The 14,663-nt window shown below is 35.0% G+C and overlaps 2 protein-coding genes across 3 annotated transcripts in view; both read right to left on the bottom strand.

Annotated features, from left to right (window-relative positions):
- Nucleotides 1–14,663, bottom strand: part of LOC110022921 — a 264,353-nt gene that overhangs the window by 169,157 nt on the left and 80,533 nt on the right. The window lies entirely within an intron of this gene.
- LOC110022923 (methyltransferase-like protein 13) lies at nucleotides 12,100–13,625 on the bottom strand. Of its 2 annotated transcripts, none has more exons than XM_020722084.1 (2): nucleotides 12,807–13,625; nucleotides 12,100–12,753 (listed from the first exon to the last, which is right to left on the bottom strand). In XM_020722084.1, exons 1-2 carry the CDS (start codon nucleotides 13,617–13,619, stop codon nucleotides 12,208–12,210), a joined length of 1,359 nt encoding a protein of 452 aa, XP_020577743.1. In that variant the 5' UTR covers nucleotides 13,620–13,625; the 3' UTR covers nucleotides 12,100–12,207. The 2 variants fall into 2 exon arrangements, with proteins under 2 accessions (XP_020577743.1, XP_020577744.1); XM_020722085.1 differs by having other exon boundaries at nucleotides 12,100–12,802; nucleotides 12,859–13,625.

The raw sequence follows: 14,663 nt of genomic DNA, 5'->3' as shown, positions 1-14,663 counted from the left end.
TAATCTAAACATTTCTTTCATTATAAGTAGCATACATGGAAAAAAATATTTCTACATCTCCAATACTGAGATTCATTTTTATTACCAGACAAAAAATCATAACAATCAAATGAGCATCATCAACAATAATAAATTTTCATTAAAATTTGAAGCTTTATCAATAATTAAATCAAAACTACCAACCTCAAGGTCATCAATTTCTTCCAAAAAAAAAAATTAAATTACATCAATTTTGTATGCGACATTTCTATGACATTTAAACAAATAAAGTCCTTAATATTTTTCTTACTGGTGTAAATTCATGGAGACATTTATAAGAGGTAGAGGATCTAGCAATAGATCTAACAATAAACCTAAGAGTACTGGATTAAAAAGGTCATTTGGATTTAGAAGAACAAGAAGGTATTACAAGAAAACGGTGACTTGCTGATAGATTCACCAATCATTCCAACAGCCTAACCATTTAAATTCTACCAGAAATTCGTAGAGGGATAATATCAACAGATTTCAGACAGACAATTCACTGATATGTAAAACTCGATCAAACTTATTACCCTCATCCCAAATTTATAACAAGATCTCGATATGGCTCTACGAACAATATCTAAGCCAACAAACAGTTCCTTATGAAATTATAAAATGAAAAATAAAAATACATGTATAAATGTCCAAGAGCATCGACTGAAATTCATCTCATCGAATGCAAACTTACTATCTGCTTGCATTTCATTTCAATTTCCTTAATTTTCCTCCTATCCAAAACCGAAATAAATATTTATCAAAATAACCCAATATAAACAATGCAACCATCTTATGAGATTGAAAAGTATCGCTAAACTTGGCCATTATTGAGCTCTTCAGAATGTATAAATCTGGAATCAAGAAGATTAATAATCATCTTAACAGATAAAAATAAGTAACATATATACAGAAGAGAAAGACAATATACAGTTGAGGCATTTACATACATACCACCCCATTCCTATGTAGTTACATATCTAAGACTTAAACTTTACTTTTTACATTTATACAACCCAGATCTTTCATATCACATTAAAAATGCCATTATTTTAACTCTTAAGAAGTGAAACACGCCATTCCATGCAGATGTAAGGTGGCATGCATTTGAAAATTGAAGTTTAGGAATTAGATATATGTAAATATATAGGAATTAAGTGGGATGTATGTAAATCTTTCTACACAGTTATGTGCCACAACAGCTCTGCACAATGTTTAAAACCAATCAGACATATAAACTAGTCATTAACAGCAGATTACCAAGCATAACTCAACATAGAACTAACTCATCATCATAGACAACACATAAGCTGAGTCTGTGGCCCACAGTAAGCAAACATCAAAACCAATCCATAAATGTCTTTGCCAATAAATTTAAATATTAGATAAAAAATTTTACAGCTTTTTCTAAAGTGGAATTTACATACATGCCACTCCATTCATATGAATTTACATATCTAACACACAAAATTTGCTTTTTACATTAATACAACTAAATCTTTCACATTACATCAAAAGTACCATCATTTTAGGTGTTAGATATGTAAATACAGAAAAATTGAGAGTTATGTTTGTAATTTCCTTCTCAAAAATACCATAATGCTTATTCTAATGCAGTATATTAGAAACATGGATGGGGCAACATTTATTGTAAGATGTGGTAGTTGAAATAGACCTGAATGGTTTGGACTAGCAAAAAATGTTAAAAAAAAACAATTACATGGGTAATTTGGCAGGTAAAATTAAAATCAAAAGAAAAAATCGTATATCTACGGTAACATTGAAATAGGTTGTTCAGATAGATTAATAAAAACAAATCATGCAAAAACTCAATGGTTAAAATAATGAATAAAAATCCATGAACATGACTTGATGGTCATGGTGAGAAGAAACTTTATGCAGGGTTGAAGCTAATTGAACTGTTGTGGGAGGTTAATTCTAGAACGGCTTGATGAGTGCTATCAAGGTTTTAGTGGTGACTAGGATATTGACTAGGGATAGGGGAAGTTGGAGGTAAGCCACATTGGTGGTTCTAGTCTTAACTGAGAGCCACAAGAAGGGAAGAGCTGAAGTTTGGGTCGTTATGGGAGTGTAGGTCCGCAAAAAGAGAGGAGTTGACTAAAGATCTGTGGCAAAATGAAGATGAGGGATTGGCTATAAAGAGATATGAAGAAGGAGATAGCTAAAGCAAATGCATATGGTAATTAAAAGAACTCGGCAAGGATCTTTGGCAAGAAAAAGTCATCAAACCACCACTTGACTTGCAACAAGTCCCCAAGAAAGTGATATTTCATTCAAAAATGCTCTAGGACTACATAAGTTTAATATATGACATTAAGCCTAATATAAGCAAGGGGGTTGGCTGTGCTAAAATAGGAAGGGGAGTCGATACTCGTGATAGCAATTTTCATATATATTTGGAGTTGTCAACCATGCACAATTGGAAGGAGATTTGAAGCCTTTAGCATATGTTAATTTCACAAATTAAATAAGACAGGAGAGTAGTAATTAATATCTTACACATGTTCCATGCTTGAACAAATCCGGTTGCTTTAAATTTTGTTAAGGTTTTGATGACGATAATGATAGTAGTCATGCTTGATGCATTGATTTGATTTGGGATCGAGCCACTATATTAAAATTTTCAATAAAAAAATTAATGGGATGATTTTCTTAGCTATGGACACTGTCTACACCTACATCTAATGCATAAAAGGCAACATTAAAAACATTAAAAAAAAACAGATAATCTAAGAACCTGTGAATATGTCAACAAAACTTTAATTTAAAAAAATATCATACTGACACCAGATATAAAGATAAACTTGTCTTTCTTTAAAATATCAAAACTATTAGCTATAATGGCGATGAAATTTTTAATGAATCTCATATAGAATGTAGCTAAAATATAAAAAATCAAATATCAGAAATTTCTTTTAATGTTGGCTAATTAATTATTGCTTCAACTTGATACTACTTTGGAAGTATCAAGTTGAAGCTCATTAGCAAATATTATGAATCCTAAAAAGATACTTCTAGTTGTACGAAAAATCATTTCTTAATATTAATATATAATTTCTCAACTCCAAAAAAAAAAATAAAACTAATCCCAAGTGTTCCAGATAGTCTCACAGAATAAAACTCGCAGTATCACCAAAACATATAACCATAAACTTTCCTATGAATGGACACAAAACTCTATTCATGACCTCATTAAAGTATTAGAAACATTGACAAGTTAAAATATACAGCTAATAATTCATATAAACTATTGTTGTTTTAAATGAAATTTTTCATTCATCACATGAATACTGATGGTAATCACATTTTCAATCAAATTTCAAGAAATAGCTTGAGCCATAAACTAGATCAAGCATGGCATCTAGCCAAAGCACCTATGCTTGGTCATCTTATTAATGGCCATCTGTCAACGCACATTCTTTCATATTCATCCTTTGTTGAGTCAATAAAGTAGATAAATTATAGGGAGTAAGGCTCTCTTGAAAAAAAGCATTTCTGAAGAATGTCATTTACTTATTACGCCAACTCAGCATACATTTTGAATTCATTAAATAATGTGGAAGGCTTAGAAGTTGAAAGTATGATATACAGTCAGTTTTATGTTGAGAATTAGTCATAGGGGGTAGCATATCGATTAGCTCATTTGAAGTAATATAAAAAAAACTCTATAAAAAATTGGTGACCACATCAAATAAGCAAGTCTTAGGAGGAATGTTTCTTACTTCCCTCATATGGAGGAGGTGAGGAGAAGATTCATAAAAAAACTCTATCTTTAATCTTCTAAATTAAACCAATTCAATGTGAATCCTATAGTCAAAGGTAAGTATGGGCAGAGTAGACTAAATAAATGAGATAATTAAAGGATCTGATAATAAGAGGAATAAAAGGTGGAAAGGAGAGCCAATCTCAATCAATTTTAATTTTGTAGTTCTCTTTCGGTTGAGCATAAATTTAACTTTAGAATATGGTTTATGTGACGTATATTGGAGAGGTTTTTCCAATGGTTTCACTACAAATAACTTATTGGTGTTCTTTTTATTTGAAATTACGTGTTTTCGTTAGCATGGTTTATCACATCTATATAATAAATTCTTGATCCGCCTAACAAAATATGAGCAATATCTATAGGCAGGATATCAAATCATATTTTAACTTCGTAAACAACTGAATGGAAAGAAAGAATCCAGTAGACACTAGCAATGAAGTTTGGTAATCCTGACTCACATGAAAGGGATCAGGATGAGGCCCTGGCATAAGGTTAGTCCGTATTAGTGCATGAGTGGATATAACATTCAATGCATCGCCATTATCAACAACTAACCGACACATTTTATTCTGTACAAGTAACATATATGGGAAAAATATTTCAACATATGCAATACTCAATATTCATGTTCATTCTCAGTAAAGAAATCACAACACTGAAACGACCATCATCAACAATAACAAACTTTCATTAGATAATGGAGTATTATCAATAATTACGTCAAAACCATCATCCTCGAGGTCATCAATTTCGTCCAAAAATAAAATTCGTCCTTTACATTAATTTTGTATTTGACTTTCTATAACATTTAAGCAAATAATGTGCATAGTATTTTTCTTATTGGTGTAAATTCCTAGAGACAACTATAAGAGGCATAGGATATAGCAATTATTCTAGCAATAGACCTATAGTAGATAAGAAAGAAGGTCAATTGGGCTTTAGAAGAAACATTTTATTTTGCTTTTGAACAAGGCATTACAAGAAAACAATGACTTGCTAATAGATTCACCAATCACTACAACAACCTAATCATTAAAATTCTACCATAAATTTGTTGGGGGATAATATCAACAGATTTCTAACAAACAACACTGGTATGTAAAGATTACCAACAGATTTCTAACAAACTATACTGGTATGTAAAGATTACCCAAAAAATTCAACAAAATCCACTGAAATTTTACTTATTATAGCAAATTTTATCTGAAACATGAACAAATCATTCATTTCTAAAGTCTCCTATCCCTCACCTCTCTCTCTAACCAAAAGGATGATCTTAACCCAACCCTAACACCACCACTTGTTGGATCCTCCCTTGCTCTTATTGCATATCGCAGCAGCTTCTTAAAGCCGGTCATGAATGTGGCCACCAAATTTTATAAACCCATGCTCCACCAACCCAAACCTAAAAGTAGTCATCAATCATCCACTACCTGTAGTTCATCCTCACTCCATATGTCATTATCGCCATTACTACCACCCAAACCACAGCTTGAACTTGTAGCACATCAATTTATCACTACCTACGAGTACACATACAGCTCAATTTCATCCAATCACCAAATCTCATGAATACACTACTTAGCCCAAAAAGTGAAGTGTAAACCCGCTACACATGAGCATAGATGACGCGAGCCGCGATTGCCACAAACATGAGACTCGGTTGACACAAAAGAGGACGCGACCTCATGGAAGCATGTTTTCCTATTTTCAACATGTTTCCTCTTTTGTTTCTTTCTTTCTAGTTCTTTCCTATTTTCTTATTTTCCAATTATGTTTTTTCTATTAGGGAACTTCTATATAATTTGTATTAGGGTTTTGGATATTAAATTTTGTTGATTTTATAAACAAGAGAGATTTTTCTCTGTATTATGCTCTTCGGAGTATTGCATCATCTTCCTAGTGTGTGTATCTTACTTGGAAATATGTGGAACCTCCTCACCGCCCGTATCTCACTGTACTTCCATTCGTCCGCTAAAATCCGTCTAGACAGGAGTTGAACCGTTGTAATCTATTGTCCCATAGCAAATTTTGTTGCTTATCTCCATCCAAATGCCATCAATCGTCAGCTATTTTCAGTCCAAACCCCATCAAACTCGCATATTATCTTTCCCATGCCAGTCCACAACCACATTCCTCGCTAAATCACCTTCCTAAATATCTCCAAAGAGCCCTAGAACATTATCATATGGTATCAAAGCCAGCAAACCAAAGATATTTAGGGTTTTGTCTTTCTTGACCCAAACCAAAATTCCAAATAACATAACCTAACACCTTAACCAAGAAAATAAAAAAATTTTCCACAAATTATTCCTACCTCAATTCCTAGCCCCAACTGTAAAATTTTCAAGATCCTATTTTCCTAGCTCCACAAATTTTTCACACTACTAAAACCTAAAACCATGACCCTTACATTATTGATCCCTCGTGATATCATAAAAGGTGAACATTGATGTCTTATTAAAAAAATAAAGCTTCAGGGGATATTGATTAGCTTTTAAGAATCTTCTCCTCTAAAAGTTTTTATTCTACAATCTCCATAGATACATTGATCACTATAAAACCATCGTGCATATTCAAAAAGCCTCCGATGTGATTCTTTATCAAGTATCCCCTAGTCACACCAGAGGGTAAAGCTCATACTAATAGTTCAGTGTAAATCAAATGATAACTAATGACTCCACCCATCTTTTTAAATTTATCAAAATAGGGGAAATTATAAGATGTTTTCAAAGATTTTCATAAAAATCGAGCCCATCTGTCAAGTGGTTGAATCGAACCCACCCTTCCAAAATAACTGAATTACATCTCTTCCTTGAAGATAACCTAACCAACCTGGAAATGAACAACTACTTGAGAAGATTATCATTACTAACAATTATTCAAGTACATCTTTCTTTAAAAGCACCACATGATATCCCCCATCAAGATCATTTTATTAAGATATCATTGATCGATATCATATTATACTATATAACTTTTTATTGTTTTCTCATTTTTATACAAAAAAGAAAAGGCATCCAAAATCTTCTCCCGAAATCTCTCCCTCTCAAACATTATAATCCGAGAAACCAACCTCATGCCATTTTTTTCCGACTCATTGTCCCGAAAACCTCTCAAGACTCGTTTCCAACTCTCTTCTACCTCGCTACCATCAAAATAAAGTCTTTACAGAATTATATGTACTCAAGAGAGATGAAGAACTCTACATCCCAAAAAAAAATTGAATAAATATAATTTTTGCACCATAAATTTCTCCAATGAATATCAACATTTTCAAGGACAGACTTTGACGCTTTAAAGATATTGTGCCTTCATATAAATAACACTACTCATTCAAAATATAATACTCTGCTAACATAAAAAAAAATATTACTCTTAACGAATAGCACTAAAATAATAGTTCAATATTTTACAAATGAGACCAAAATAAATGAGACCTGCCAAAAAGAAAAGGGAAAGGGTAAACCACCAAAAACCCATTTTGCAGCTGTGATTCATGCAAAAGTATACATAATTAGGTTCCATATATATGTCTATGAACGGGAGCATCCAAGCTCTTCACTACATCCACCCACTGCCTCTCTAATACAAATACAGAATTTTCTGATAGATAGCCAACAAACAAAACCGGATCTTTGAATGCACAAAACTCAAAGTTCCTTTTCTTATGTAAATGTATCTGTTGATCTATTTTTTTTCTCTTTTTATTCATCTTCGTGCTGTTCGATATAACTAACTTGTCGAGCAACTGATTTTGGTTGACGTTCGGCTCGTCGTCTTGATGAATTGGTATCCCAAAGTCAATTAAGCACATAGCCCTGCAAGGACAGAGAAATTACAAGCACTATAAATGCAGTGAAACTTTTAGAGAGTTTGCAAAACAAACGGGTTTGGAAGGTTTGCATGCATGCAACTCAATTCCTACGTATTTATATATTTCAACTTCATTTTTTACATACATGTCACCTTGTGAAAGTTTAAATGGTGAAAATTTTTTTATGTGATCTGAAAGAATGAGGTCAGTAATGCAGTATAACACTTCATTACTGTTTGGGGCAGCTTGTGCGTTTCAGGATAAACAGCTTATCCTGAAATGTGGCCTGCAGGTCGACCGCGGGCATCGACCCACGGCCTATGTTTAGTGTAAAAAACTCAAATACGCAGACAACATTTTCAAAAACGCGCAAATCAAACGATTAGATGGCGTTTTCGAAAATGCCGCCGCACTTATAAGCTGCCCAAGTGCGAAACAAACGGGTAGGCGGCGTTTTCGAAAATGTCGCCGCACTTATAAGCTGCCCAAATATAAGCTGCCCAAGCAGGCCCTTAATTTGCAATCCTGCATCTGCCAAAAACGTGATCGAGAGAAAAAGATAGCAATTGAAAATCCTCAACAAGATGTTTAAGAACTTACAATGGAAGATATGCAAGTGAAAATCCTCCAAATGCAGTAGAAATTTGTCGCCTCTAAAAGAAAACAATCTGGTGAGGTCACACATAGGTGGCTCGCCAGATCGAGTGAAGGAAGTGAATCTTTTTCAGTAGGCCATTTCAATGACAAAGAACCACCACCTCAATGATTCAATATGGAATATCATAAGAGAAGTCATGATCTTAAACTAAAGGTGAATTTATTAGATTTTGATAATTGCATAGATCTGGATGAGTTTATTGAGTGACTTCAAATAGTGAAGGAATTTTTTTAATATAAAGACGTCAAACTAAAAACCTCCACGTTCTGGAAGAACGATTTCTTATGGTGTGAGCACTTGAAGCATCTTCGATAGCAAGAAGTGAAGAGTAAAATTACTATATATTCAAAGATGAAATGAGAGATGAAACATAAGTAAGTGCCAATATGGTATAGACATGACATGTATATTCAAAGATGAAATGAGAGATGAAACATAAGTGCCAATATGGTATAGACATGACATGTTCTTCAGGCTGCATTACTTATAATAGCAAGATTTCTCTTTAGAGAATTACACAAGCTTGAGCAGCTTATGTTGAAGTGTAGGCTAGTGGATCATGTGGAGAACACCTTAGCTCGATGTCTGGGAGGATTGAGATTGTCTATTGACAGCACAGTCTAATTATTGTCGTATTGGACATTAAACGATGTTCAGATCCTAGCTTCAACGATGGAGAAACAACATTATCGAGTGACCGCCTCATCTTACAGGTAAAGTCCAACCTTAGAATCAAGCAAGAAGAGTACACCTAGTAGAGCATCAAAGTCGACCCAGCCTAAGGAGAAACTAGTTCGGAGTGGAGAACAAGTGGGCCAACGGCACTCCCTGATCCGTCCCAGCCAAGGAGTGCTTCAATTGTTAAGGTTTTGGGCACAATGCATCAGATTACCAAAACATGAGAATGATCTCTATCAATAAGCAAGGAGTAGTTGAAGAAATGGGCAGTGACATGAAGAGAATGAAGATATAAGAGAAGGGATTCAACTTCTAGCTGAAGAGAAAAAGACGCTAGTTATTCAAGATGAGCCCATGAGAGAGACTCCAACTAGATTAAAATTGATTGATCTAAGAGATAGTGAGTCCAAGAAACCGACAACAGTAAAAAGGCAACCCTTATTGAGGGAGCTGTTGGATATCCTGACAAATTATTTACCACTTGCGTGGTTGCCGCTAAGAGCGTCCAGCATGCTACAAATTTCATTTTAGAGTTGGTTCCTCTAGACAAGCTTGTTTATAAGATAAACTCAGTCAAGTACGAGGAATGGGAGAATCATATTACATGTTTAATGGTTTGAAAATTGGTTTGCGAGAAAACTCATGAAATTTCAACTCTAGTTGTCCCCAAAGAAGATGACTACTTATTCTATTAGGACAAACTTTGGAAAGACTTATATGTTTTGAAGTTGCCTAAAATGGACTTGAGCGTAGATTTTGTAGTGGGACTATCTCAAACATAACAAGACAATGATTTTATTATGACGGTGGTAGATCGATTCCAGAAGATTCCAATAAAGAATGTGAAGCCCTTCTTACCCAGGAAAAATGAAGTGGGGCACAATTGTCACGGATATGAGACGCGATTGACATGGAAGCGGGTCGCAATCATCACAGAAGTCAGGTCCCTAAATATTGCAATTCTACAAATATACATGTCGTAGTTTTTGCGATCGTGACATTAACAGGCTCGTGCCATGAGATCTTTTTTTTTTTATATTTTCAATATGTTTCCTCCTTCCTCGTTTTGTCCTATTTTCTAATTTTTCATTTGGTATTTTCAATTAGGGTACTTTTATCTAATTTGCGTTAATGTTTTGGATATTCAATACTGTCGATTTTAGGAGTGTGAGAGAGTTTTCTCTGTACTATGCTCTTAGGAGTGTAGTATCCTCTTCCTCTTGCAAGTGATGTATTTGTATCTGCTTAAGAACAGGTAATGGATACTCCTCGCTACTCGTATCTTGTCATACCTCCATTCAACCGCTGCCATCCGTCTGGAAAGGACCTAAACCACTCAAATTTGTTGTCCCCTAGCAGATTTCGATGTTTATCTTCATCCAAACGTTGTCAATTGATACCCATCACCACTCCAAACGCCATCGAACTCAGAAGATGGTGAAAAATGTCTTCGTCATTATTGACTTTACATAATTAGTTGTGATTTTCTTTATACTTTTTTATTTAATTTTTTTAGTTCAACCTACATAGACTACGCATAAGGTTAGAAACATAATAGAAGCCAAGGTCGATGCTCCTTATATACCTTAGAAGAAGATAACTCCAAAAGTTTGCGACATGGCAGAACAAAGTTATATGCCCCACCCGAGAGTTGCTATTATCTTAGAAGTAAATGGAATGATGAAAATCACTCATTCTTTTTTGTGTTTTCCTGAAACATGAATATGGAGGGGATGCCAAGTCTCTGATTATTAAGCATCAAGGTAAGAAAAACACAATATGAGGATTGACAAAAACATAATGTGCATTGGTTTGAGAGCCAGAGAGTCAAGCTGATGTAATCTTTTATGAGTTCGACGAGAGACGGTTAGTGCTAGTGTTTGATAATTCTATCAGTATTTGAAAAAGGCTTCATTTCAAAGCCAATAGAGCAATCAAAGGATACCATAAAAGAAAAGAGGGTTGATAGAGATGAGTTAATTAATTACAGATGGAGAGACCATGCTCAGCCAAGGCTAAGGTGTAAAAGAGCAATCACTTAATGAGATCAATTAGCAAACACATCTACAAGCGAGAATGCATAAGTCATAAGGAGTATGCGAGTGAGACACATACAAGCGGGAATACATAAGTGACAAACTGTAAGGAGCATGTGAGTGAGAAGGTTGTGGGTATGAGAGAGTGTGCAACAGAGGGAATTGTGGAATTAGAGGGGCATAATATGGTGATCAATGTGGCATGATACTCATGATAGGGAAAGTTGGAGATGGATAAAATCAGAGCTAAAATCGAGTTAAAGTGTTGCAAGTAAGAGATGTAGTAAAGCTAAAAATGAGAACACAATGAACACAATCAATATGACAAAGCGTTGGCGACTTAGCATGGGAAAGCAGGCAAACAAAGAGAGCATGCAAGCAGCAGAGTAGCAAGAACATACGGTGGGAGATTGGCAAGCGCATGCAAGTGAGGGATCAACTTAAAATTTGAATTAATGACAATTAAATAGCATTAAATTGAGAAGATGATGATATAGAATATTGCTTCAACTATAATAATGATACAATAAAACAATTTGACATGGGAGTAAAGAAAATGAAACACGCCATAGCTCACACAAATACAGTAAATGAATACACAAAAATTGATTTTCTAAACAACATACATATAATTTAGAGACCCACATCAATACAACTTGTAAAATTGAGATTGAAATAATTTTCATGTAAAGAATTGACTCTTGGTGTGGGTTTGCCATGCAAATTCCGACATTTAAAGGTAGGACGATAAAATAGAGGCAAGCGAACAAGAAAGAGATAGTTCGATAGATAGCGAGAGAAAGAGAGAAAATGAGTGCATTGAGACAATGGAGCTCATGTGTTTGGCTTTATATATATGCACTCGTAGAGACTAAAATTATGGTATAGCTTAATTTCAAATTACAAATTAGCTCAAAAGCGTTACCCCAAATACTGAACTAACTCCAAAATTTTAAAATCAAGAATACACCTCCAGGTTCAAGTTTAAATTTACCAAGAAGCAATCATCACCAAAGCATAAATGCAAGTTAGCTATTCTTTTTCATAAATTCCATATTTTACTGAATGAATTTCTAATCAACTAAATAATCAGTAATTAGGGTTTCCTTTCTGAGAAAAAAATGAAACCACGCTGGATAATAATACAGCAATGAGTGGCAAATCTTTGCTGAAATAATAAGTTTATCCATTACTTTAGCTTTATAATCAAACCTCAAATCTTCTTGATACCAGCTATAAAACTCTCACAGCCTAATTTCTTCAACTTCTCAAAAATACCACCCTGCTTCTTCATATTCTTCAAATCGGATCCAATGGGAGAAGCTGTTGCAATGATAACAAAATTCTCACCATCTTCTACTTTTAGTTCATACAATTCACAGAAAAATTTGCGAAGAAGCTTAATCATCATTGCATATAGTGATTCATCCGAAGGAATAACATTCACTACCAGAATTCCCTTTGAATGAAGAGCCATTCTCGCCCCAGCAAGAACATTCCTCCGTAAAAACTTCGCTGGTGGCGCGCCAATACCATTCATGGGATCTTCTTCATCTAAATCCACCATGATGGCATGAAAAAGTTTACTCTCCGATCGTTCCAGGGCATAATCCTCAATCAATCTGATTCCATCGTCAACAAATACCTTTAGGAATTCGTCTTCAAACAGTCCAAAATGCCTCCTTGCAACGCTCAAAACCTCTTCATCGGCCTCCACCCCCAATACACGAAACCCAAAACGCCATCTCAGAGCTGTAACCAGCGGCCCTCCGCCAACCCCAACACAGAGAACATTGCCAGACCGGAAACTACCAGCGGCCCTCCGCCAACCCCAACACAGAGAACAAATGGCACATTGCCAGACCGGAAACCCTCATCGATAGCAAGACCATTCAAGAAAAGCGCAGAAACCATGGGCCCAAGATAGGGTTGCACTAACGAACCCATCTCCGGCCGAAAGACTTCAACATCAACCGAATCGGGAAGTAGCCGTACCTGTGTTTGAATGAGATTGGGCATCTTCTTGAACCGCAACCGGCGACGGAGCTCCCGTAACTCAGGCGATACTTCAATCTCCACGTCCTCCACCAGCATCTCTCCGGCTCTGTGTCCGACGACCTTCTCAACAGGATTACAGCGAATTACGCCGTCCTCATAAACGAGAAAGGGAATCGATGGCATGCCATTCACAAACGCAGCTTTAGGGCACAGCGCATACAGTAGAGGCATTAAGCTCTCCTGGAAGCAATCCAGTGACGCACCTTCGCCGTCTGACTGGGAACGAGAATAGGGCCGCGGCAAGGAAGACGAACAGGACGGGAGGTTGCCAATAAGGACGAGCCGAGAGATTGAAAGATTGGGAGAGGACAAGAAGAGGAGGAGCTGGAAATGTCCGGCGGCGGTGGAGAATACCCAATCGTCTTCACGGCGGTTAGGGACAAGCACGGCGGCGATCGCCGGCGGGGATGTTTTAGACGGGGAAGACGGAGCATCAGCGACGGCAACTCGGAGGGTTTCGGAGTAAGGGTTTTCTGGAGAAGGTAGAGGGTTGGGAAAAGAGAAGCAGAGGAACTCAAAAGGCATGAGATGCTCAAAGACTGCGGGCTCCATACCTTCCGCGCCCATTTCTCAACGAAGTCTATAGTGTGATTAATCTGAATTAAATATGAAGTCCCAAAAATATTTCAGTTTGTTAAAATAGAAGCCTCGAGTTTGAGTGAGCTCAGATTTAGATCGTGTTTGACTCATTCAAAATTGCTCGAGTTTTAAATTGACTCGTATTCAAAATTGACACTTGAACAATGTGTTCTTATTTGGCATGAAGTTAATATTCTTGTTCGTGTTCCGCTCGAAATTTACTCTTTAAAATTAATAAAAAAAATAGATGTAGAGTATTATATTCGAACATTGACCAAATATATTTAAAAGAAATCATATAAACACGTTATCGCACAAACTATTATGACTTAAATTTAGTTATAAATATATCTCCTATATTATTATATAAATAGTTATTTGATTTTCTTATTTCGAGCTAAAAAGTGTGTAATACAAGCGAACAAAGAGTTATTTGTGTTCAGCTCATTTATAATTTAAGCTTAAAAAAATTGTTTGTGTTTGACTCGTCCGAACACGAGCCACTTAACAAGCCGAACACAAGTTATTCGCGAAGAACGAACTTTTTTGACAACCCTACTCGTCATAGCAATCGAGTATTTTCCGATATCAATTATGAATGTGACTTTTAAAAAAAATTAATTAAATCGTGATGCTACTTCAAATGCACTAATAAACAACTCTTATATCTTTTTATATCTAGGAATTATATTTTAATAATTACTTATAAATCATATATATCTTTAAATTTCCTAAAAATATTACTTTTATTATTTGTAAGAAATTAAATATGCTTTTTTTTCATATAATTTGATGTAGTTAAGATACTAAAATACTATGTGTAAATATTAAATTTTAGATGTAAGATAATTACATACATAGATATGTGATATGCATATAAATTCTTATGAGGAAACAAAAAATGATCTACATATATCTATGTTGCAATAGTATGTCATTATAATAAAATAGGTTATGTTGGCTAAATGCAAACTACATGTATTCGCTAAATAGGTGCCCTAATATGTTAAAACATTTCATAGATATGTCTAA

Source organism: Phalaenopsis equestris, unplaced genomic scaffold (genome assembly GCF_001263595.1).
Source record: "Phalaenopsis equestris unplaced genomic scaffold, ASM126359v1 Scaffold000203, whole genome shotgun sequence".
NCBI classification, from domain to species: domain Eukaryota; kingdom Viridiplantae; phylum Streptophyta; class Magnoliopsida; order Asparagales; family Orchidaceae; genus Phalaenopsis; species Phalaenopsis equestris.
Note: the sequence above shows the minus strand (reverse complement) of the source record. Positions and strands in the feature narration are given on the sequence as shown.